Source organism: Poecilia formosa, unplaced genomic scaffold (genome assembly GCF_000485575.1).
Source record: "Poecilia formosa unplaced genomic scaffold, Poecilia_formosa-5.1.2 Scaffold70, whole genome shotgun sequence".
Classification (NCBI taxonomy): domain Eukaryota; kingdom Metazoa; phylum Chordata; class Actinopteri; order Cyprinodontiformes; family Poeciliidae; genus Poecilia; species Poecilia formosa.
This window is the reverse complement of record NW_006800009.1, coordinates 344,456-369,453: the sequence shown is the minus strand read 5'-3', so window position 1 is coordinate 369,453 and position 24,998 is coordinate 344,456. Positions and strand designations below refer to the sequence as shown.

Genomic DNA, 24,998 nt, shown 5'->3' with positions numbered 1-24,998 from the left:
CCTTTAGTGAAAACAGACATGAAAACGAATGCCTATTTGAATGCGGTTCCCTCTGCTTCCTGTGTTTGACCTGCATTCATAACTGTTAGGACACAGTGTACTACTTGCTTTTGTCAGTGAAACAGCACCATCCTTCTGCTGAGCAGGATGAGCTGCATCTCTCTTTCTCTCTCCCTCCCCACAGGAAGTTGGGCTGGCTGACAGACTTCTGCCTCTCTCAGGCTACATGACTAGCAGAGCACACCAAGCTGGCTCCTGCATTTCATTCTGACGCACGCCTTCAGCTGGTGACGCAGTGAATAGGGGAGAGTTATTTTTTGCGTCATTTTTGGCTTGACCATATATGGGTGTTTTTTTTCTTTCTTTCTTTCTTTTTTTTTTAAGTTGCATGCAGTAATTTTGGTTTGATGTTGAATATGTGAATTGTGCTTGAGCCTTTCTTACCCTGCATTTTTGTGCAGATGGACACGGCCTGTCTCTGAGCAGCTCCAGGCAAACACAAATATGCAGAAGGTTAACAGGTTATGTTAAACAGCAACACACATTTCATGAGTTCCTACAATAGTTGGAGTGGAAGGGAAAATAACGTAGAGTTTCGTGAATTTCTGAACAAGTGCCAGCATCTCAGTGCCAGCAAGTATAAATTTATAATAATTTTAAAAATTGAATACATATGAATGGGATTCTTGTTTTGTAAATAAAATTGTATTGATATTTACTCTTTATACTGTAAATACTAATTTAGGTTATTTAAAAGCAAAATAATGTAAAAAACATTATTTGTAATGCAAGAAAAAACATTATAATTATAATTATTAGATATTTGTTATCTTTAAACAAAATATTAAATACTGTTACTATGTTATTATTTCCAAATAATAAGTTACAATATTTTCTGCCAAATAGTTTTTCATCCTTAATGTTGATATTAACATATCATTTTAAATAACATATAAAAGATTGCTAATTATGAAAGTAAATTCAAAACTAAAACTGAAATAAAAAGTTACTAACTAGCTTTTTACAAAATAAATTGTCTTTACTTTGTAAAATGCAACATAATGACACAAATACTTAAATATCAAAGAAAAAGGCACATGTTGGCTAATCAATCCAGATTCATAACGTTGGTGTTTTGTTTCTACAAGATTGTTTACAAAATAACTTAATATTTAATTGATCTTTGTCTAATTCATAGTCTTGATCTTTTATTTTGCGAATATACTATCATTACAAAAATGATAATATGAACAAAAAAGTGTATCAGTCGGTGTTTTATAATCCACCCAAAGATTTATACAACAAGGTCTTATTCGGTTGTCTTTTTGGGTCCATATCCTGCTAAAAGAAAAAAAAAAGGGATCATGGGAGTAGATTCTATAAATAAAGCTACGCTGCTGTGTGACTACGCGTAAATGAGTCGGAAGAGGGCAGAGTGATAGTAGGAGGGCTTTCTCCTCCTCCTCTCTCTCCAGCATTCATCCCGTTTCCACCAATGAGCACAATGAGCTCAGGGCGCACCGCCCACTGCCGGTGTGTGTGTGTGTGTGTGTATGTATGTGTGTGAGTGAGTGAGTTTTTTTCTCCTTCGCCTTTCCCTTCCTTTTTTTAAGCCAAAGCTGGATGTGTAGATCGTCACATGTTGTTTCCTCTCTTCAGTCTGAACATCAGCCGGCATGTGTTATTTATTGCTTGGCTGCGGGAGAAGACGAGCGCAACGTACGGCTCTGGAAATAGAGGATTAAAAATAAAGCGCGGAGTTTCTTTTTTTTCTTCTTCTTCTTCTTCAAGCGACTCCTGCAAATTCAAGCGCTGCGGTCTGGTCTGGACTAGAGGAACACGAGAATGGCGAGTCCGCCTGCAACGGGCGGTCAGGCGCTGATGACCAGCACTAGTAATACAAACGCCAATAACAGCGCAAAAAAATGTGGATACCTGAAGAAGCAGAAACACGGACACAAGCGCTTTTTCGTTTTAAAGGAGCCGTGTGAAGGATTCCCTGCCCGGCTGGAGTACTACGAGAACGAGAAGAAATGGAGAAACAAGTCCGCCGCTAAGAGAGTTGTTCCCCTGGACTGCTGCCTCAACGTCAGCAAGAGAGCGGACGCGAAACACAAGTATCTTATTGCTCTTTACACCAAGGACGAGTATTTTGCCGTGGCGGCGGAAAACGAACAGGAACAGGAGAACTGGTACCGGGCGCTGACGGACCTAATGGCCGAGGGGAAAGTGTGTGACGGCTCGGCGTCCAACTCTGCGTCCTCACTGGTTGGCTTCGACGAGTCGAGTTACGGTGTAATAACGCCGGTGGCCGCCGCCTACAAGGAGGTATGGCAGGTTAACCTCAAATCCAGGGGACTGGGACAGAGTAGGAATCTGACCGGTGTGTACAGGCTCTGTCTCTCCAGCCGAATGATCAGCTTCGTTAAGCTCAACTCGGAGGTCGCCTCTGTCGTACTACAGCTGATGAACATCCGAAGGTGCGGCCATTCCGACAGCTTTTTCTTCATCGAGGTGGGTCGATCTGCAGCCATCGGTCCAGGGGAGCTGTGGATGCAAGCTGATGACTCAGTAGTGGCTCAGAATATCCACGAAACTATCCTAGAGGCCATGAAAGCCATGAAGGAGCTGTCGGAGTTCCGCCCTCGCAGCAAAAGTCAGTCATCTAGCACCAACCCCATCTCTGTGCCAACAAGGAGGCATCTGAATAATCTCCCACCGAGCCAGACCGGCCTCCCCCGGAGGTCCCGTACTGACAGCACCTGTGCCACATCTCCTGTGAGTAGTAAATGCCTGTCTTGTCGTATACGCACGGCCAGCGAGGGCGATGGCACCATGACACGCCCAATGTCTGTCACCGGGAGCCCCCTCAGCCCAGGGGTCCACAGGACCCTCCTGAGCCGGTCTCACACCATAACAGCACGCCCCTCCTTGACTTTTGAATCTTCTACTCTCCAGCATAGTAAGTCCATGTCTATGCCCCTGTCTCATTCTCCGCCTGTGGCCACCCCATGTCCAGGACATGTGTCCAACTGTGTGGACAGCAGTGTCCCCCGCCCCTCCAGCTGCAGTGCATCATTCTCAGGCTCTCCCAGTGATGCAGGCTTTATATCATGTGAGGAATATGGCTCCAGCCCTGCTGATGCACGGGACCTCAGGTTACCCCTAAGCCTTCGCAGCAACACTCCTGAATCTCTGAAAGCAGACACCCCTCCCTCCAGGGATGGGAGTGAACTTGATGGCTACATGGTGATGGAGAGGCAAAATCAGAATGGTTACCGGCGGCTGTCAGAGCTGGATAAAGTGTATCGAAAGCGAACATACTCCCTCACTACCCCCCGTCAGCAGAGGCGCCCCCCTCAGGTGTCCTCAGCTTCTCTGGATGAGTACACTCTCATGAGAGCCACATACACCAGCGGAAGCCGGTCTTCTTTGAGGTGTCACACGGCCTCACCTAAAGGAAGTGGGCTAGAAGATTACAAGGATGTTCACATCAGCTCTAACAGCCTCCAAGGTGACAGCGGCTACATGCCAATGATGCCTGGAGTTGCACCCAAGACTCCAGGGTCCAAGGACGACCCCTATATGCCCATGAGCCCTATGTGTGTTTCTGCTCCAAAGCAGATCATCAATCCACGTTCACACTCCTGCACCGCAGGGCTGGCCCCACGCACAGACTCCCCTGGGAGTATTTCTCTGGAGGACAATGGCTACATGCCTATGTGGTGTGGACACAAGATGTCAGTGGAAAGCAGTGATGGAAAACCAAGCAATGGAGAGTACCTGTACATGTCTCCCGTTGATGCTCTGGTTTCTCTCACACCCCCAGAGTACCTTCTCAGCCTCTCAGGAGACCCACACCCCCACCACAGACAGCCTTATTGTTACAGCTCCCTACCAAGATCAGTCAAAGGACAGTTGCAGCGAACTGGGTCTGCTGACACCGACCAGTATGTTGTAATGAGTTTACAGAGACAACGGATAGAAGAAGAGTCAAACGGTGGTCCCATTTCACCTGGAGAATCTGGAACCGGTAGCTCCCCAGGCACGCCAACCACTCCATCTTCTCTCCCTTCTCCTCTAAAACTGACTCGGTCAGATGGAGGCCTGTTGCACCGCAGCAGGGTGTGCCGGCCCACCCGCCTGGCTCTGGAATCCCTTCGAACACTACCATGTATGAGTGAGCATCCCCTTCCCTCAGAACCTCGCAGCCCTGGAGAGTACATCAACATTGATTTTGGTAGTGCTGCCGATGTCCCACTGTTGGAGAGCTCAGAGGCTGGAAGCGTAATGTGTACAGAGGAGGGATCACTGTCTCTGTCAGACTATGCTAACATTGACATCAACTCATCAGTTCATCTCGAATCACACCAAGGAGAAAGTTCCCACCCAGTGGGGCGTCTTAAAAATACATCTGAAGTCTTGATGTGCTCCAGCATGGTGAGCAACCAGCAGGACACACAGAGAGTTGAAGGGAAGGAGGACGAAAAGAGAATGGAGGGAGAGACAAAGACAATGGGACAGAAAGGGAGTCCTGTATGTGAGCCTGCTATTACCAAAAGTGACTACACTGAGATGACCTTTGGCCCCCCTGCTCCTTTATCTGTTCTCTGCACCACTGATGCCACCCCCGTCCCCACCAGCCCCACTGCATGTGTGAAGAGACTCAGCCTTGAAAGCAGCTTAGTGGATGTGGTGCCCCCTGTGCCAGTGGATTCTTTCCTACTTGGGGCACCATCGTTATCTCTCACTGTCGTAGATCCAGACCGGGGGGCCAAGGTTATCCGGGCTGACCCTCAGGGGCGTCGCCGCCATAGCTCCGAGACCTTCTCCTCCACCACCACTGTGACGCCTGTGTGCCCGTCTTTCGCCCATGACACCAAGCGGCACAGCTCCGCATCTGTGGAGAACGTGTCCCGCTCTGTCCACAGCTCCGAGGAGCCCGGCGAGGACCACAGCAGCCCCATGTGCAGGGAAACATCAGCGGGGTATCAAAACGGACTGAACTACATTGCCTTAAACTTGATGGAAGGGAACCTCGGAGGGGGCAGGTTAGGATCATGCGACAAATTCCTGAGGTTCAAGACGACTTGCGGCTGCAAAGGGGGTCTAAATGGGTTCAGCGCCAGCCCCTACACCAGCCTGGGATTCAAGGAGACTACTACTGCTGCTGTGAAAGGTGAGTGTTTGTCCTTATTGCACACGCCCTTTCATTCAGTAGGTTTTTCATTCATAAAGGGAGTGGTGTAAGGGTAGAGTAGGATCAAGATCCGCCTCAGTGAGCCAGAGATTGGCCACGTGTAACATCACTTCCTACATCTTTTGCACTTCTTCATGTTGACACTATCTGCAGTAAAACATATATCTTCATCCGCATCAAGCTTGTTTGGCCATTTCTTCTTTACCTTGCAGATCTTTCATAACCTCATAATTGTGACTCTGTAGTGTGTTGAAAATAACCAGCACCCGGTCATCAGCTGTGTCTCTTTTTTACTCCTCCACTGCTAATATAGTGATATGTAAACACAGGTTGCAGAAGTCTCACAGAAGTAAACCAGTTATTAACATGGCTGCTGGGTGTGGGCTGCCATGTTTAGATAGGATTAGTCACCTACTCGTTCCACCCATCCCTGAAACATCTCAAGGCTGTGTGATCCTGAGGAAGTCTTTTATCTTGTTTGAAACTGCAGAGCTATCGTGCTGGAAACAGTTTTATTTCTCTTCCCAAATAAGAGAGTCTGAATTACTATTAAGAAGTAAACAAAGGATACAAATGGAGAAAATAGTGTCTATTTTGGGTGCAGCACATTGTCTTTTTGCTCCTTCTTTGGTTTACTGAATTAGCCGAGAAGAGTCATACTATATTGTATTCTCCCTCTGCAGCCATCTTAATTTGAAAGTGCTTCTTATGGTTGTATTCTGTTTGGCTTGACGCTTCCATCATGTGTTTTGTGTGAATGGTTCGCTCTGAGCTCCCTCAGTGACGCAGTTTTCGACCACGTCAGTATGTCAGGGAAAAAAAAAAAAATCTAATCTTCTACAGTGACGCACCACATTACGATCCTACTGTAGAAGGATCTAGAATATGTTTTATTTAAAGTGTCTTGCGCTGCGTTTTGTAACCATGAAACGGCTAACATTTGGGAGAGGAGCAGCAACGGTATTCCTCCCCCCTCCATCAAAATATTACCTTTCCCCTCATTTTGTTCGGTGTTGCATCAGTGGCTTTTCGTACATGTGTAAATGGCAGGGGTTTATTTACAGAGATTGATGACCTGGCAGGGGCATGTTAGAAGTTGTTGTTTGCCTGAAAAGAAAATTCAGAGAGACGGGATCGTCATGAGTCACAAAAATCTGTGTTCCTGATGGTGAAATAGTAGAGTTTAATTAGTGTTTGTGCTTTCACAACCGGGCTTGTCTCCCCTCTCTGGTCCCAGCCAAGGCTCTCGCTCTGTGAGCCGCAGCCGGCGTGGAGCTCAGTGCAAGTCATCGGGTTCCCCAGAAAAACAAGTGAGTCAGTTGTTTATCAATTGTCAGGTACTGGGTTTCAGAGCTGGAATGTGGGCAGTGTGCAAAGGTTGCTGGGAGAGGTGAATGCTCACTTGTTTTTCTAACCTGGTGGGATGGACTTAGAGGAGCAGGAGGAGGAGGGGGTGATGGGAGGATTCTTTTCTTTTCCTCCTCTGTGAGCAACTTCACAAACATGCCAATGAAATGTTCTTTTACAAGAACAAGCTCTGATAAACATGTTTTGTATGGGGATAGTTGACTTGAAAGAGACACACGTGCACTGTAAACGTGTACTTTCCGACCTGTTGAAAATTTTCCTGGATTGTTCAATAATATTGAAACTCCTCCCTGTTTGGAGATGGTTTCGGGTAAATTCATCCTTTTGACCTTTTGTACCCCCATTTTGTCCCATTTTTAAGACAACCTAGGTTGTATTAGTTCTTCTCTCTATTGATTATTATTTACAGGATTTATAAAGAGATAAATAGTCATAAAGATTCTAAAATTTAATGTGTAATTCAGTTGAATGTTATTAGTTGACAACTTTGTATTACAGTCTTTTTCCATTTGTTTTGATGCTCATTTAGAGCCGTTTCCTCACACAATAAATGTCCAATTGAATGATCATTTATTGGAATCAACTAACTTTATTATGTTATAGACATTGACATAATGAATTATGAATTGACGTGTGATAAAACATCTCACAGTAGACATCACAATTTCACATGCCAAAAAGTCAGGTAGAAAAATTACTAAAAAGGTGAAATGACCTGGAAATGTGAAACTTGTTTGTTTATTGGGGCATTAATGATGGCAGAACTGCCTTGCCCCCACCTGTTGCTACCCAACACATTTAGCTGAAATAAGGTGAACTACAGCTTGAACTTTTTTACAAGAATGACAAAGTCTGCTGTTTGCAAATGTTTCTAGTACCATACCTTCATTCACACAATGCTATTTTAAACACTAAAATAAAGTATAACCTGCTGAATGGCTACCAGAGCAGGTAGCCTGACTAACTAGTTAATATCAATTCATTATTCTTACTGAGGAAAGAGGGGAGCAGCAACTTTAGCAGTTGCTTATATCTGTTACTAATAAATGTGACAGTATTTTAATTAATAACTGTAGTAGGAGTAATGGTAACATTTAAAAAAAAACTTTAGTGTTTTGACTACGCTTTATTGAGTAATGGGACATAAAAGGCCTAGCTATAAAGCAAACAGAGAAAATAAGCAGGGGGAAATGTTAATCAGTCTTTGCCCATTTAAAGATGAGTGACCTCTGGCATGAAAATACCAAATATTTATAAAAAAAAAAAAAAAAAAAAGCCACGCCTGTTTACTACAAGTTGACAGGCTTTGCCACATTCCACGTGTTTCCTGGGTACACTGTTGTTTGCATTCCTGCCATTCTTCATGTACATTTGGCCATCACCTGCTGTAATCTGTCATCCCAGATCACAGAAGGAAGACGCTGCTAATTTGTTACCACTTCCTGTCTGTCAGTGTGCGGAGGAAGTTCTGCAGGTTTCAGTTGGAAACGTTATTGGCCTGCGGACAGTAGCCGCATTTCTCTTTATTTGTGTTGCAAATTTCAGACTGACTCTTTTCGACTTTTCACAACGACGAAGCAAATTAGTCAAATTGCCATGTTATTCTTGTCCTTTGTACCAATGGAAAGTTTGCGCTCTAATTCTTGCAATGAGCTAAAAACAGAGTGATCTTTTTGGTCGAAAGTGGTAGTTAAAAATTATTACATTTGAGAGGCACCAATAAATTTTTCTAATTTATCTGCCCTGATCAGAAAAAGACAAACCAAAAATCTATTTTTTCTTGATTAACTAAATACTTGATGATGATTCTCCATCTATGAATACATCAAACAATTGCATGTACTTGGATGCATTTTTTTAATTTAATACAAAAATCACTTAAAGATGAAGAGAACTAGTCTTTAAATTAATTTGTTTTGTCAAAACAAACATCTCTATTAAAGAACCTGCAGCACATTCTCCCTCTTTTATAAGGGATAGCTGGAAAGAAAGGTCAGAATGTCATTTTGTCAAAGAAAGGAGATGCATATCAGTCAGGAAAAGCCTGATTGGTGAAGCCTTACCTTACACAATTACAGATTAAATTTACTGACCTTTTCTTTGCAGAATCTGAAAATTCCCTCCTACCGCAAGTTGAATAATTTTTGATGTGAACTCTTCGAGGTGTGTCCACCTTTGTTTATGCCTCACGGCTCTTTTTCAAAAGAGACTAAATCTACCTGAAGGACGCGCAAAAACATGTTTTGAAAATGTAGAGGAGGCTTTCGGCCAAATTTAGACTGCTTTGTCAGTTTTTCCTAATGCCCTGAAGTGAACTCTGATGGAAACACAGCTTTTGTCATTTACTCGTCTGGGTGTCAGGTGGTGTTGTGTTGAAAGGATTATGACAAATCCACTCACTTAAATTTCTATGTTTCGGTCAGAACAGGTAAAGGAGCCCTGTTTGGTGTTTTAACACCTTCTCTTTATTCCTTTTGTTTCCCCCTTTTTTTAAGACTACCTGCTAATGTTCTTCATCATCCTTCTGTTGTTTCTCACCCCCAATTTTCCATTATTTTGTTTTTTTTTTGTTTTCTAATTTATTTTTTTTATACGCAACATTTGGTTCTTTGAATCAAAGCAGTCCTGCACGGGTGCAGACGGAGGGGGGAAAACTGACTCACGCTCTCCATTTGTGGGCCCAGACTGCTCGCCCACCCCCTATCCCCGAAAATACACACACCCACCAGTCACACATTCTGACTTTGTGTGCCACTACCATGTGCGTAGATATACAGCTATCAGCAGATGGTGGGTAGTGGGGGTGTGGTGGGGTCAGGGGTTTCTGCACCTGCCCCGCCAAGCAGTACTCACTGGTTATCTGGCCCCTCCGAGGAGAGTGACAATACGGCAGTGACTGGCCACCATCTGCCACCACAACAACAGAGGGAGAGGGTGTGTGTGTGCGTGTGTGTGTGTGTGAGAGAGAGAGAGAGATGGGAGGTGGGGGTGTGGCCAAGCAGTTTCAAGAAGCCAACCCGAAACCCTTCCCCCCTTTCTCTCCTCATGTGCGTCCTCCTCCTCCCCCATTCCTCCTCGTCGTCGCTCTTCAAGACCGTGGTTTCTGTTTTTCAGGAGCCATGTGAATCCACTCCCCCCGAGCCTTTTTATATTCACACATCCAGTGCAAATGGTTGCTTGTTGTTGTTTATTGAATCTCTGATTGGGTTTTACACACAACTCACTGGCAATTGTTTGTGCACGTTAGAAAATGGTCCCGCTTCTCATTTCAGCCTCATTTCCTCCATATTACTTGCATCTCCGTTTTAGGACACAGTGTTGTGTGCATCCTCACCTGTCCCAAACACCCCCTGGCCTGCAGACTCACGTAGGCAGCGTCTCTGATACATAACTCTTTGAGCAAAGTAGGACGGGATGTTCCAGCGCAAGATCAAAACAAAGTTAACCTCACGTATCCTCAATTTAGCTTGGAGGTAAGACGGATTACATTCTCGTCAGGATTAGACATTGTTCAGTAGCTTGTTTTTCGAAAGGTGAAGCAGCGACAGTGGCTCTGTGTGTGTGATGCTAGTACGCAATTGGTGTGTTCGTCCTGTACCCAAACACATGGCAGGTGAGAGGGATCTAATGTAAGGACAGCTCACAAATCTGACGTTTATGAACACACGATGTTCTGCAGTCACGTATGATGACTTTCTGTTTCTGGACTGGAATTGTGCCAGTTGTTTGTTTTAGTGGAGAATGGAGCTGTCACATCCATTATCTCAGACACCTGAATTAAAATTAGAGCACATGTTGCTCTGATAATTGATTGATGGATTAGGTAATTACTCCAAGCCAAACAACTAGGTGTTGCCTCATTTCAGCTCCGTGGGTTTATTCTTTGTATTGATTTATTTGGATAGCTGCAAACTAAACATCTGCCTTGTATGAGATTCTGATGCAATAATTATTTTGATTATAAAACATTAGCATTTTTTTTTTAAAGGTTGTAGAAAGCAGAAATGGCTGAAATTTTCACACTTATGTTGGAAGTACATTTTTTAGTTGCAGATGCATCCTTTGCTACAAAAAGTATTAGATTATTTGTTTATTTGCACGTTTTAATATTTTTCTAATATTGTACAAAAAAGGCTTACGTGGTTGAATTAAAAATCTGCAAAATGTGCCGTTCTTTTTTTTATCAGATTTTTATCAGACTTTTTCTGGCTTTTCAGTACAAGGACTTTGAACCAGTCAAAATAATGAACAGTTATTCATATTTACGCTCAAATGCACATTAAAGTAAATGTATATTGATTTATTGACTCCTAATGATGTCAATAATTTGTTTATATGCATTTGTTGAAGGGGAAAAACAAAAGATTCTAATTTGTCCGTATCGATTCTGTACTTTTGTGAGAGTTGGTGTGGGACAACAGCCTGTCTTGCTGTTGTTGTTGTTGTTGTTGTTGTTGTTTTGTTGGTCAGGCAGAGAGAGTTGTGGGAGGTCAGCCGGTGTTTGTTTGGCCTGAGAGCTGCTGCAGATCAGGGAGGAGCTGACCAGGTTCAGGAATGTAAACAAAGCGGACCTTGTCCGTTCCTTCGTTTGCCGGCCCGTCTTTCAGACAGATGGTGACATAAACTGGCGGTTCATCTGCAAACAGAGAGTGAAGAGCCGGAGAGGAGTCTGCTAATACATAACTGTGTCTCTGAATGGAGCAGGGGGCTAATTTTAGCCTGAGTGAACTAAATAAATAATGAACAGAGCTTGTGTGTGTCTGTGTTGGTGTGGGTGGGCAGGTACGGGGCCGGGAGTGGGGGGCAGGAGGGTGTTTTTTTTTTGTTTTTTTTTGTAGCAGGGAGAGGTGGGGGCGTGTGTGCATGTGCTTGTAAAAAGGAGGAGGGGTAGGGGCTACTGAGTTCATCCCCCCCTGCTGGATCCCCTCCTCCCAGTAACACACCCACTTTCCCAAACCTTCCAGCCTACCCCTTTTCTTCGCTGCAATCTTCTTGGGTTTGAAAAGTGCCGTGTGTGGCCGTCTTTGCAAGTATTGTTCTTAGAAGGAATGAAAAAAAGAAATAAAATAAAATAGATAGAAGAGGGGTGATGCATCACTTTGTTTTTAGCAGCCACACCTGGTTGTTGATCTGAGCTGGTGAGGTGATTCAATTCTCCTTCCCGGCAGATCGCACTCATTCTCACCCAAGTGCTTGCCTCTACAGGCTGCTGACTAGCCCATCCCCTCACACACATTTGGATCGGTATGGTCTCCGAGTCCCATGACCTCACTGCATTCCCGTTCCTCTCTGTCAGGTTCGTTCTGTTACTGTGGTTTTTCCACCGCTTCCCACCCCGCCATGTCTGTTTTCCTCCCTCTCCGCCAGCACAGGTGGCCTCACGAGTAAAATCAATTATCCGGTTATTCAAACGAGCTTTTCCAGATCCATATTTTTGCATCCTGGACAACAACTCCCCCTCAAGCAACTTCCCTGTGCTTTTATTTTTTGTTTTTTTGTTTTCCTCTTTACAACTAACATTACTATCTACGTTCTCCTTCAAGCCAGAATATATAGAGCAGAGATAGAGAACAGAAGTGTGTGTGTTTGTATGTTTATGGTGGGAAGGGGGTGGAGGAAGGGTGGGAGGGGAGTATACAGGGATTCTGAATGAAAGGTTTGTTTTAGAGAATGACTATCACGTCCAGCTTTGTGAAAACGGCTCTTGTTCTTCACGGCCAGGAAGAAGCAGAGGAGGCAGCGAACGAGAGAAGAAATGCAGCCGCTATCTCTGCGTGCGTGTGTGCATGTGCGTGTTTGTGTCAGCCAGCCAAGACTTCCGCTCCTATCTGATAGCCTTGCATGCAAATGAAACCTCACAAACATGTACACAGGGGCATGAGGTCAGCACAGCTTTCCACTGAGAGACATGCTAGACGTCAGACACCGAGCTCTCAGGGTATTTGGAAGCACATGCGTTTGTCTGAGTGCGAGGGACAGATGAAAGTTCTGCTGAGGTGAAGCGTCGGTATTTTCCCTTCTTTTAGTCGTCAGGAGAGTCTTGTCGTGTTTCAGCTGCATAGTGTTAAATGCCTCACTGTTTTATCCCCCCTGCTGCCGCGTCGGTGTTCACCGGCCGAGGTACATGCAACACAAAAGCAAAACTCCTCGAAGAGCAACTGTTGTTTAAAGTGGGACCATTAAGCCCTGTCTACACAAAAGAATATTTATTTTAAACTAGTTATTTATAAAAAATAAAAAAAAGGTGGAAAACATTAGCTACTTCAAAATACAGAGGTGGAAAGAAGATATGACATTTTGTTTACAAGCAAAATATTTTAATCTTGTTTCTTGGCACTGATTGGCTGTTCTCCCAGAGCGGAAATATGGCGGATTGTAGATGTTAGATTCTGCAGTAAAACAAACAAAAAAAAAAAAACAGTTATGAGCATTTATAGAAAGGATTTGTAGTATTTGCAGATTTTAGGTTTTCCTGTTTTGCTGTCATCCTTTACCCCCACAAATACAGGGCCGTTCACTGCATAATATTAGGTCCAGGTTTAACTTGATTTTTGTGCTTTTCATGGTTATATTTCCACCAAAATATTTGAAATCCTATTTCTGTTTCTCAGATTGTGTTGTAAAAATCACTGAACAAGCATCTACCATTTTTAAATTAGCTACCAGCATTTTGTAGAAAAAAAGAAACAGTGACAGAAGGAGAGGCATGTGATTGGCTAACTGATGAGGCTAAAGTTAGCATCTGTTTTTGAAGGGTCCTATAGGAGGATTCGAACATCCTCGCCCTGGTTTTGCTCTCTTTTGAGGGAATAAATACCTTCCTTCATGGAAAGTCTGAAGTGTTTGGCATATCGAAAGCATGAAAGAAGCAAACCGATGTGTTTTGTGAGTTTGAGGTGTTTGGATCCAGTTCCAGACAGGCTGAACGATAATATCTTCTGTCTTTGGTATCATGACGATTGAACCACCACACTTATAATTGCTGAACAAAAGAGACAAACCAAGAGACACATCTACTAGTTTCAATTCCCTTCAACAGCCTGAAAGATAAATTCATATTCCAACTCTACTGTCTTACTACAGAAGGCACAGGCTATTGTAGCAGGAAGTGACACAACTTTGAGTTCATCAGGTGTGCGAGTTCAGGGCTTTTCTCATAGGTCCGAACTGCTTTTAAATACTGTTAACAAAAAAGAATGCCCCTCTAAACAAACAGAGGTTGTATTTCTTTAAAACAGTTTACCAGATCATCAGTTTTTTTTTTTTTTTTTACATAAATGTAAAGTTTTACACAGTCAATAAATAACACCCGAATGGTTCCAGCATTGTTGAGGTATCTCCACAGCCTCACCCAAAACACAGACCTGACTTTTTCCCATTGTGGACCTTTTCTTTCATTCTCCATTAAAAATATACTGAATGGAAACATGTGTTTTTATCACAGTACGACATCTGGTACTATAAAGTTTTGTTGTTTTTTTCCCCCTTCTTCTTCCAGAATGAAGACTGACGGGTCTTCCCGCCTCTCCTCCTCATCTTCCTCCCCTTCCTGTGAAAGTGAAACTCCGCTGTATCCAGATGATAAGGTCACCACTGCAACAGCTGGACAGCTGACCTCCCTTAACCTCTTCGCTGCCCTCTGTGGGGGCGGGGGGGTTGGAGACGGCCATAACCATGGAAACACAGACATTTGACCCTTGACCTAAATCTCTCCTCACCTTTTTTCTCAGCACCCAAACATCCAGGTGCCATTGCTGCTGTAGTGCTAGACCAAGAACTCCGACAGAATATGAAACTCTTAACACTAGATAGGTAACTTTATCTCATTTCCTAGGCCTTCGATCTCTTCTGCAGTACATTATTAGAGCATTTACTGTTGCAGTTTATTCCATTTACAGACTTAGAATCGGATTTTATTTTGGCTTCAGCCAAGTAGTTGTCAGATTTTTCTCACCTGAAAACCTGTGAACCAAACCTGGAGAGCATGCGTACGCAATTACATGCAAAGGAAAAAAACAAAAAAAAACAAAACAAAACCTTTCATGAATACTGATAACATGTATTTATTTATTTATCTATGATGTATGTATGTATTAAATGAAAAAGGTGTGAGAATCTGCATACAGGGTTGAGCTGCAAAAAGAAGACGGCATTTATGAGCATATTTAAAAGTCAAAGGTAATGTCTACTTACACAAGAAAAAAAAACCCTACCTCAGCACTGAGTCAAACAGTAGAAATATATATGAAATATTTATTTTCAGAGGTGAATGTTAAAATAAAATGCAAAAAAAAAGTTACAAAAAAAAAAAAAACATCAATCCAAAGCCTTACTCTAGCCATCAGCCTCATTCTGATGGACCCTGTTAGTTTGGACCTTTAAATACACAGTATCAAAGATTTACCTGATCATTTTCACTGACTGAATGTTTATCAGAGCCAGCCTCTCTGAGATTAAGTTCCTTATCTTGCCACATCTATAACAAAAGTGATGTATTCAAAGTCCAGAGTACTATATTTATTATGATCCACCACATGGTGTTTTCACACAGAGAGAAATAATGCCAGGAGGACCTTAGTAGCACCACAGGCGCACGCAGCAGAGCAGCAGATCTGCGTCTGCCTGTCTGAGCACAAGTCTCATTTCACCTGTGACGTCCTGCACAAGTCCTGCAGGAGACGGTGACCCGCCTGGACTGGGCATGGAGCGGTGTAAGATTCTAACGTGATGACAACTTTGGAGAAAAATACCAGTTTCATTATACCGAAGCTTTTATAAAGAAATCCTAATGGAAAATATAAAACACCCATTTAAATCAAGCATGTAGAGACAATTATAATAATGCTCTCAGACATTTTTTTTAAATTTAAAGTTATTTGACAAAGAGCTACGCAAAAACAATTTATAAGAACATAAAATGTTGGGATCATTTTCAAGGGCGTGTTGTGTAGACTGAGATATTAGCGAGCAGGTTAATTATAGTTCACTTTGCCAGTAAAATATTTTTACTTTAACAAGAGCAATGAACACTCCTGTTTCCACGACACGACTGTCCTTGTTTTTGCCAACCAGAAATATTTCCAAACAGCTGAATCGGTATTTCTCTCGTAAGTGAGGGAAAACCGTGGCACTCTTTCTTCAGCCAGCTAACCAGCAGTGGCAGTCGCTGAAAAACGAAAACACGGCAGAAGATGTTGACGGCTATAAAAGTTCAACTTTTTCTTTTTTGAAAGCCTTGATAGCGGAAACCGGACCATGCCCAGTCAGGACAAGCGTCAGGAGAATGAATGTTTGCGAGCGAGTTATACAGCCTAGGATAGTATTTTTTTCCCCTCACCTGATGCCTCATTGCAGCGCTCCATCACCAAAGCAATGTGGCACACGAACCTCGCAGGACCACGGGGCCCCACGCCCTTCGATTAGGCTTCTCTGCGCGGTCCTGCATTTACAAACTTTCCAGATTGTAACACAAGACACGCTGAATGTAGTACGTGCTGTGTTCTGAGCCTGGGAACGCAGGCTTCAACGAGGCAACATCCAGATGTACTCACCAGAAACCACCACACACTTACACTCGCCGAACAAAAACCAAGGGAAGCATTTTATTTATCTCAACTCACAGGTATTTTACCTTCGCCTATATACTGTAGATAGAGAGGTGTTACAGAGAATTACATCTGAGCAAATGCTGAGAAAATTTCAGAGGTGTTAAGTTAAAGAATATGTTTGTACTGTACATAATATGTGTTTGAGTGAATTTTTTTTTCTTTTCTGATACAACAAAAGCACTAATTAAGTTATACGATGACCAACAAGGTTTGGCTTTTGATTTCTTTCTTTCTTTTTTTTTGTTTGTTTTTTACTGTCATGGGATAGTCTTGCAAAATGGATGCCACTATGAGGACATTTTCTAATGCTGTAGTTCTGGAATATAAAATAAAATAAAAAATAGAAAGAAAAAAAATGATTAATACTTGACACAATTACTTCTTGATACTTAGGTACGACATGGCATCTATGCAATATTTACACCTTTCGAAAAAATTAGTTTACAGAAATGAACCAAATGTAGAAATAATGTTGATAATGTTTTTAAAAAAAATTAAATCAAAAATGTTTGCCATTTGTACAATTTTTGTCCTCCAGTTTTGAAATGGAAAACCTTTTGGCTTTTTTTTCTCATTTTCTTTTTGCTAATGAAATATTTTTGGCGTTTTCAGCAGTGTTTTGCATTTTGGAAAATGTTTTTATTCAGCATCATAAAAAAGGTTACGACCCGGGCTTTGGCTTGCCTTGCTGTGTCTTCATTGTAAATATTTCATATCATGCACATTGTGATGCTACTAAGAAATGATAATTTAAACTTAGTTTATTGCTTTAGATTGTATTGATTCTTTATAGATACATGCAATAAATGATATTTAAGAAAATTGAAGACTGGTTTGTGTTTCTTGCTCATCTTCTCCTAAAAGATTGTTTTTATAACTCGTCCTGATTCATGAAAAAAAAGAATAAAAATTGAGCACATATTGTTTTCTACATCTATATGCATAATTTTAAAAAGATTATCTCGCAATAGTTGCAGCATTAGCACTGTCATTGTTTTTGTGCTTGGTTGTCCCGACCTCCAGCCATGATGAAACAGCTAGAGGGATTTAATATCATGCTGATTCTTTGTTTGAATGACAGGCGAGGTTCCAAGTTTCTTTGCACTTGTAAAACTATTTATACTCCTTTGAACTTTTCACATAATGTCAGGTGAAAACTATAAACCTTAAGATTATTTTCATGCTAAAACCAAACCAAAGTAGAACACAAACGTGGAGTGGAAGGAAAACAAAACATAGTTTCTAGTTGCACTTTATTATAAATAAAAATCTGCGAATGGGCTTAATACTTTGTAAAACCACCTTTGACCCTGATTAGTTTATTGGTATGTCTCAAACTGTTGAACATTTAGAGGTAAAAGTGACAGAAAATGTTTTCCATTCCTTTTTTGGCAATACAGCTTAAGGGTTAGCCAGATTGAGGCTAGTGCATCTGTGAACACAGATTTCCAAGTTTTGCTACAGATTCTCTGTTGCAATACTGTCTCGACTTTGACTGGACCATTCCAACACATCCAACATGCTTTCACCTAAACCATTTCATTGTATCTCTGGTGGTATGAAAGCTTAACCTCTCCTCTAGTTACAATTCTTCTTCAGGTTTCCATCCAGGATTATCCTTTTTTTATTTTTAGCTTTGTCCTCTTCCTCACCAAATCTGACCAGTTTTTATGTCACTGCTCTCAATAAATCAATACAATTTTATTTGTATAGCACATTTCATCAGCTTTACGTCATAACAAACACAAAAACACAAACTCATGCAACATAGAATCAACAATCAAAACATCACATTAAGTCAAGTGCGATTATGTTTCAAATACAACTTTAAACATGCTAAAGAAAACCATCTTCAAACTATCATGATGCCACCATCATTTTTCACTGAGAGCATGGATGTTGTCATAACGGCTGGATTTGAGGAGTGCACCACTGACCGTGGCAAAAAAACAAAACAAAACAAAAAACACTGACCGTTGCCCTGACAACGCGGGGCTCTTTGATAAATGCTCTGCTCTCAGGTCAGGTGGACTCCCCCTCCTTATACGGACAGGTTTATCATTCTCTACCCCCGCTTCGAAGTTCTCTAATACTTATTCCCTGCTCTGTAAGCTATGTTTATTGTTCTTCGTGACGCTGTTCTCATGTTCTCTAATGTACTGTGCCTCTGTCGCCTTTAAAAACATCTGAGTTTATATTGAGATTAAATCACACACAACGTGACTCTGACCGGGTGATTACTGTTGCACTGGGTTTTACAGAAGGTCAAGTAACACTTTTCATGTTTGTATAAAAAAAGACTTTAAAAAAGACGTTCCTTTTACGTTAAAATTATGCACTCTTTCGTTTTGAGCTGGCAGAAACAAGTCCAACAAAACACATCAACATCTGCAGATGTAGCATACTCAAAAAAGTTCAAAAGTAGTGCAAATACTGTTCATGAAGCCCTGCACTCGAGCTGAAAATGATATATTTGTCCTTGAAGTTTTGTAGCTGTTGTGGAGGAATTGTTTGGAACAGCTGGAAAAAGACGGGTTGAACCGCAGCGACGTGCTGGTTGACTGACAGTGGAGAAGGTATAGAATAATAGCCCTGGGGTGGAGGTCATACATTAGGCAGATGTCCCAGAAGCACAGATCGAGGGCTAATGCGAGGGCAAAATCCTTGAGGGTAAAGTGGAAAATATTGTCTGTAAAGCAAACATCATGTCACTGTTATTTAATTACTGAGTCCATCCCCTGCTTGATTTGTTGCTAATGTTTAAGTCAAGTCTATTTCAGTTTGCTAAAACGTAGAAAATATGTTGCAGGCATGTTCCGTCCTGACAGGTCTCCTGTTTCGTGGCTTGTTTGCTGATAGAGTGATATTTTCAGTGCTTTATGTTGACCGAGTCAAATATGGAAGACATGTGGTACTTTACCTTAGACTCAAATAAAGGCATTCTCGATAAGACCATGCAAATCGCAATTGCGAACCCATTGAACTTCACTGTGTGTGAATAGCGTCTGCATGTCTGGGTGTGCACGAGGCTCTGTATCCATTTACACAAGTGAGCATATGTGTTATCTGGGGTTTGTGGGGGTGGGCTGGGGCAGATGTAAGAATGGAGAGGTCCACATGAGCAGCATAAAGTAGCCTGTGGCCCCAAGGGGGTCATCCGACTTATGGACAGGGACCTTCAGTGGTTCCAAAGGAAATGGTACGCTTCCGGAAAAGCTGTCCGGGACACCACATTAGCAACTGAGTGTATAAGTGTGTGTGTGCGTGTGTGTTTTTAAAAGCAAGCAGGCTGTGTGGCCATTTGTGGATGTAACGCTCCACATCCCCACAAATCCCACTCTCCATCCCCACCGCCCAATCAAAACAGACAGCCTTCAGTTGTCCTGAGTGACCACTAATAGCTGACATATTTTCAGTATAACACTGGGTTGGTGGTGTGAATCACAGGTTTCTTCTGTTTTTGTCACACTAAAATGTTTAAGAGTATTAAAGAATGCTTATATTAGATAAAGGTAACCTGAACTTTCGAATGATAATTTCATTTATACAGGGGAAAAAACCCCATCCAAGGCAATCTAGTTCCACCCCTGTTACATTGTGAATTAACTGTGATTAACCATAACTGTTGGAAAGCCGAGCTCAATTTCATCATGTGTAACCAGGTGCAATTACTGGAGTCTGTTAGACATCTATCAGTCTAGAAATGGTTAGAGTCATTTCTCCGGCTTCAACACGGTGATAGTCATTTGACACAGATATGAACAAGTAAAGAAAGTAAGAATGCCAGTGAAGCCTAATGATGTCATAAATCTGCTTTAAGAAGTTAGAAAAAAGGCCAAGAATAACATCTAAAGCATCTAAACATCTAAACCTCACTTCCTTTAGTTAAGGTTAATGTTCATATTTTAACAGAATATGATCTGGTCTCACAATTAACCAAAAATCTTGATGGTCCCTAAGGAATCTGACAGTTTTCTGTGGATGGAAGTGACAAAAGACGGTCTTTTGAAAAACGTGTGACTTGTTATGTGTGGCGTTAAACTAATAAAGCATTTCAGAAAACAGACACCATAACAAAAAGTCAAACATGGTGGTGGTAGTGTGATGGCCTTGAGCCGCTTTGCTTAAGGACCTAAATGACTTGCTACAACTAAAGCAACTGGCCTAACCTGAAATTAGACTAAAATTCTGTGTAACCCATTACAATAAGCACAACCACAACTAGTTTATGCATACATATGCCATAAGGTTTAAGTACTTTACATAGTTTTATCAGTTTCTGGTTATTAGTGCAGGGCTTGATGTGAAGTACACACATCATCTGACCTGAGACATTTTCTTGTCTCAGGTCAGACAAGAAAATGAATGTTTTGGCCTTCATGCAAACACTGTCCATCATAAACACACCATCATCATCATCATCATCATCATCATCATCATCATCATCATCATCATCATCATCATCATCATGCTATGATGGCGCTTTTCTTCTGCAGTTACAGGAAAGCCAGTCAAAACTGATGGGAAGATGGATGGAGATAAATAAAGGACGTTTTGGCAAAAAGTCTGCAAAATGGTTACAGACTGTGGTGGAGATTTGCCTTCCAGCAGGGTTTTGATCAAAGAACACTCATGTATTGGTTTATAATTACAGAACTATAATTATAAACCAATAGGCTCTGCCTCACAGAATGAGCCAGAGCCTATTCTGTGAGGTGAGAAATGTTCACGCCTGTTTGACTGACAGACATGACAATAATGAGCCTCTATTTGAATACCACTTCCTACTTGTGAATCAGTGGTCAACAGTTATTTCTCTTTCCTGTTTTTTCTTTTTTCTTCTTTACAACAACACACACCCGCTTCTTCAGCTGGCACTCAAGAACATGTTTACATTGTTGTACCATCCTCTCTGCACTTCATTACAAGCCAGCAAAGCTGAAGTAAACAAAGAATGCCTTCCGCTTTCTGCTGATATCTTCCTCTCTGTGTTTACATGTGGACTGTCACACAAATTAATCCTTCCTGTGCACTCTCATTTCATTTCCCTCAATGTATTGCAGGGCTACTGTTATCAAGAGAAGACAGGGTTCGATTGTTACTGATGTTAGTTCAGAATGACTGACAGTATGGTTTTTGAAAAAAGAAGACCCAGTTGGGTCCGATTCAACACACACGAGAATGTGTGTGTTCAGTTCACATCCCTCACTTGGTGTGGAACGAGTGTGTGCATGGTCAGCTTCTTCCGAAGACATTCCCAGCTGTTTCCCAGGTAGCGTTCTCACGCTTCTTGTGCATCTCCTGTTTCTCACGCTGGCTGCTTTAGCTGTAATCCCTACCAATATGAACACACGCGCGCACACACACACACGCGCACACACACACGCAGACTGGCCATCTATTTACCTGGGCCACACTCACACACCCCTTTCTGTAACTGATGATAGAGAGGCAGCCACAATAAAGACAGGGTAAAGGAAAAGAATAATACACACTGACACACACAATGGTAGAGAAAATAAATGAAGTGATGTAAAGAGGGAGAAATGGAAAGAATAGGCAGGAGAGGTGGAAAAACAAGAAAGCAGTACAGAGAAGGTACAGGAACAGGATGAGCTCACGTTCGTCCTCTGGCTCCGCCCACTCTGTGTGACTCACACTTCACAGGTGGCTTGAACGTGTGTTTACAGCTGCAGGTCAGCTCAGGGTGTGCCTTTGCCGGTGAACATGTTTTCTCAAGCACAGGTAGAGCTTTTCATTACATCAGTGTTCCAGCAGATTTATTACCACCCTGCCGGCATCATCAAAGTGACAATCAGAGGGAGCAGCGTGGAAAACGGAGAAGAAAACGGAGAAGTGCTTCAACAAACACGTTACCTGTTCTGAGCTGCCACTCAGTTTGTTATCAGTGTTTGGATGGAAAACAGGAAACAAACCACTGACACATCTCTTTTTTTTATCAGTGGTTTAATAATGTGCAAACATTATTAAAATTAAAAGAAGAAGAAAAAAAAATGCTTTTCACCTATGAGCAGCCACTAACTCATCCAAGTCATTGAATTCAGCTGTTTTAAACTCTTCTTTGGCCACAGATGTATAAAACAGACATTTGTGAAGGAATGAGTCAGTGTATTACAGGATGGTATGGGGATAAAATAGTGTCTGGTTTTCCTAACCACTAAATATTCCAGAGTGAACCACGCTGTGGAGAGTGTTGTTTTGCATGGGGTGCATCAACTTCCTGCATAATTGACAGCTGTAGACCTCCAGGCTTCATGAGACCTTTTGGATTAGCTCAAGAACAGAGCAAAGCTTTATGGTCAACACGACCGACCTGTTACCCTGGCCTTTTAGACCAAGTAAGCATCGGGCCGTTTGCTTCACCAAACCTTTTACTTTCAGTTTTCCTTTCTAAAAACAAAACAAGACCCAAATCCTTACAGTCATACTATTTCTGAGGGGGTTCCAGCACACAATGGACAGACTAAAGATGATACTTGTTCTTGGTCTTTGCTGGATTTCCCCCCCAATTTTTCATAATATAAATGCAGGCCCTGTTCAACAGCTTTCAGCATTTTTTATGGCCTAACCACAGTTTTTTATCCCACTCATTTAGTTTTAGTATCCCTTAGGACACAATGAATAAAACGCAAATCCACTGCGTGCCAAGCGTTTAGCTAATGCTGCACATCTTTATGACTCACCCCATTGGAGCAAAAATAATTTCACTTGTCAAACCATCTTTTTTTTTTTTTGGAATTTCTCATTTACGAGAATACAAACGAGAATTTGGTTTTCCGATTTTCATTCTGCTTCTGTTATGTGTACATCCAAGTGTGACTTCTCTCATCTCTCTCAGAGTGGGAATTTAAACAGACAGTAAAAAGGTAAAAACGAAACTGAAAGAACTTTTTAATAAGGCAACGTTAAATATTCCAAGAAAGTCTACCTCTCTTTGTAGCAGTAAAAAAAACAAAAACCTTGTGGGCTAAAGAGTTTTGCATAGTACTATAAATTCAGAAAACTTTGAGCTAAGGCTATGATGTCACGGTCTTAAATTTGGAAACTCTGTAGTCTGCTATCCCTTGAAAGCAACCACACTCAATGAGAACATCACGAATAGCGCGGTACGAGAGGCATTTCTCCGTCTCTTTCCCTCCCTGCTTTAGGCCTCAAAGTGATGGATGTGGTCAGTGGACACAGCACACAACCTGCGGACAGCCACAAGTTCCTTAGAAGGCAACAACATCTGCTTTCTTGGCTGCTGAGTGTCCATGATCTGCTGGTGTGCCTTTCAGCAGTGGGGTTTTCTTTGTGGCCAGCATGGAGAAAGAATAATGGGTTCAGATACACTTTGATGCAGACGTCAGGGAGTTTAATCAAAACCTAGATTATTATTTTCATATTTTTTTGGATTTTGCCCAAGCAGAGATGGAAGTACGGTTCTGTTTGGACACTAAGCGATTACATCTTCTAACCTCGGTCTCACACCTTTATCACAGCTGACAGAATTTTATATTGGACAGACGATAGACAGGTTTAAAGTGTATAAACATTTGGACAAACCTTTGCTTGTATCACCTTTTAAGTAGATACCAAAGACATTTTGGCATTTTCTTTCCAGAGCAACGGGAAACATTTTGCTCCAGTGAGGACAGTAACTCGTCTTGATCTACTCACTGTCGCTTGTTTCCACTGTAGCATAAATCAGTATTTGCTGTTCTTTTATCTGACATTGTAGCAATCTTGTCTTTACTCTGTGTTTTTATCAGTGTTAGCAAGATTACTGACAAGAGAAATCAAGGAAGCTTCAGATGCTGTAACACTTTCTGATGGTTTTCTGTCACATACTGCAAATTCAGGATTCATTTATTCTTCCTGGTTGCCTCAAATGGACACCTTTTTTACATTTTGTGATCGACTGGCTATGGTTGTGTTTTATTAATTTCTCATAACTAATTTTCAAAGCGGGAAATGCAGAAAGGTAAAAGGTAAAGGTAATTTTATTTATATTGCACATTTTCAGCAACAAGGTAATACAAAGTGCTTTACAGGATTTAAAAGGAAATACAAACAAAATAAACCTAAAGAAAGAGCAAAAAGGAAAAATCTAATAATGTTGATCCAAAGTAAATAAACTAGATACTCCTACTCAGGGTTGGTAGATAAGCATAAGTAAATGTCCTCTGGTCTAATTCCTTTTCTGGTTTGGAAGAATAGGAGTCTAAAAAAGTATTTGCTAAGGTCATTGTTCTGGGTTTCAAGTTCTAATCCCTGTTCTGGGTTGTTAAATAAGTGGAAGTACATAAGTATCCTCTGGGGTTCTGGGATGTTAGATAAGTATACGTATTCTCTGGACTTTCTAAGTGTGCTTTAAATTTGTAAAAGTAATGAGTACTCCAGTTTCTAAGTAATAATAAAAAACTAAATGTTCCTGTTCTGCAAGATTTTTTTTCTGGATTCTAAGTTTGTTCTAATTCCTTTTCTGGGTTGCAATAATAGGAGTCTTTCTGTATCTAAATAGTGCATACTCTACAGTTTCTAAAATATAAGCTAAAGAGTGACTAATAAACTGAGTCTCTGGATTTCCAAATTTGTTCTAATTCCTTTTCTGGGTTAAAAGTGAGTACTTTTAAAAGTACTCACTTTTATAAGTATTCTCTGGACTCACTTTTAAAAGTGAGTTAAAAGTACTTTAAAGTACAAAATAACAAAATAACATATATTTTGTTATTTTATTTCTAACAAAATAAAATAGAAAAAGAGGAAAGGACACATTAGGGCAAATGGCAACATTCAGCCAAAACAAAAGGCAAAATGAG

The 24,998-nt window shown here is 41.5% G+C and overlaps 1 protein-coding gene across 1 annotated transcript; it reads left to right on the top strand.

Moving 5' to 3' along the window:
- Positions 1–1,450: 1,450 nt before the first annotated feature.
- On the top strand, positions 1,451–14,750 carry irs2b (insulin receptor substrate 2b). Its single transcript, XM_007555363.2, has 2 exons — positions 1,451–5,179; positions 14,067–14,750. The coding sequence occupies exons 1-2, from the start codon at positions 1,846–1,848 to the stop codon at positions 14,069–14,071; spliced, it is 3,339 nt and encodes a 1,112-aa protein (XP_007555425.1). The 5' UTR covers positions 1,451–1,845; the 3' UTR covers positions 14,072–14,750.
- The last annotated feature ends 10,248 nt before the right edge of the window (positions 14,751–24,998 follow it).

Excerpts from the sequence above, each read along its gene's own strand:
- irs2b (XM_007555363.2), top strand. The coding sequence starts at position 1,846 with ATGGCGAGTCCGCCTGCAACGGGCGGTCAGGCGCTGATGACCAGCACT.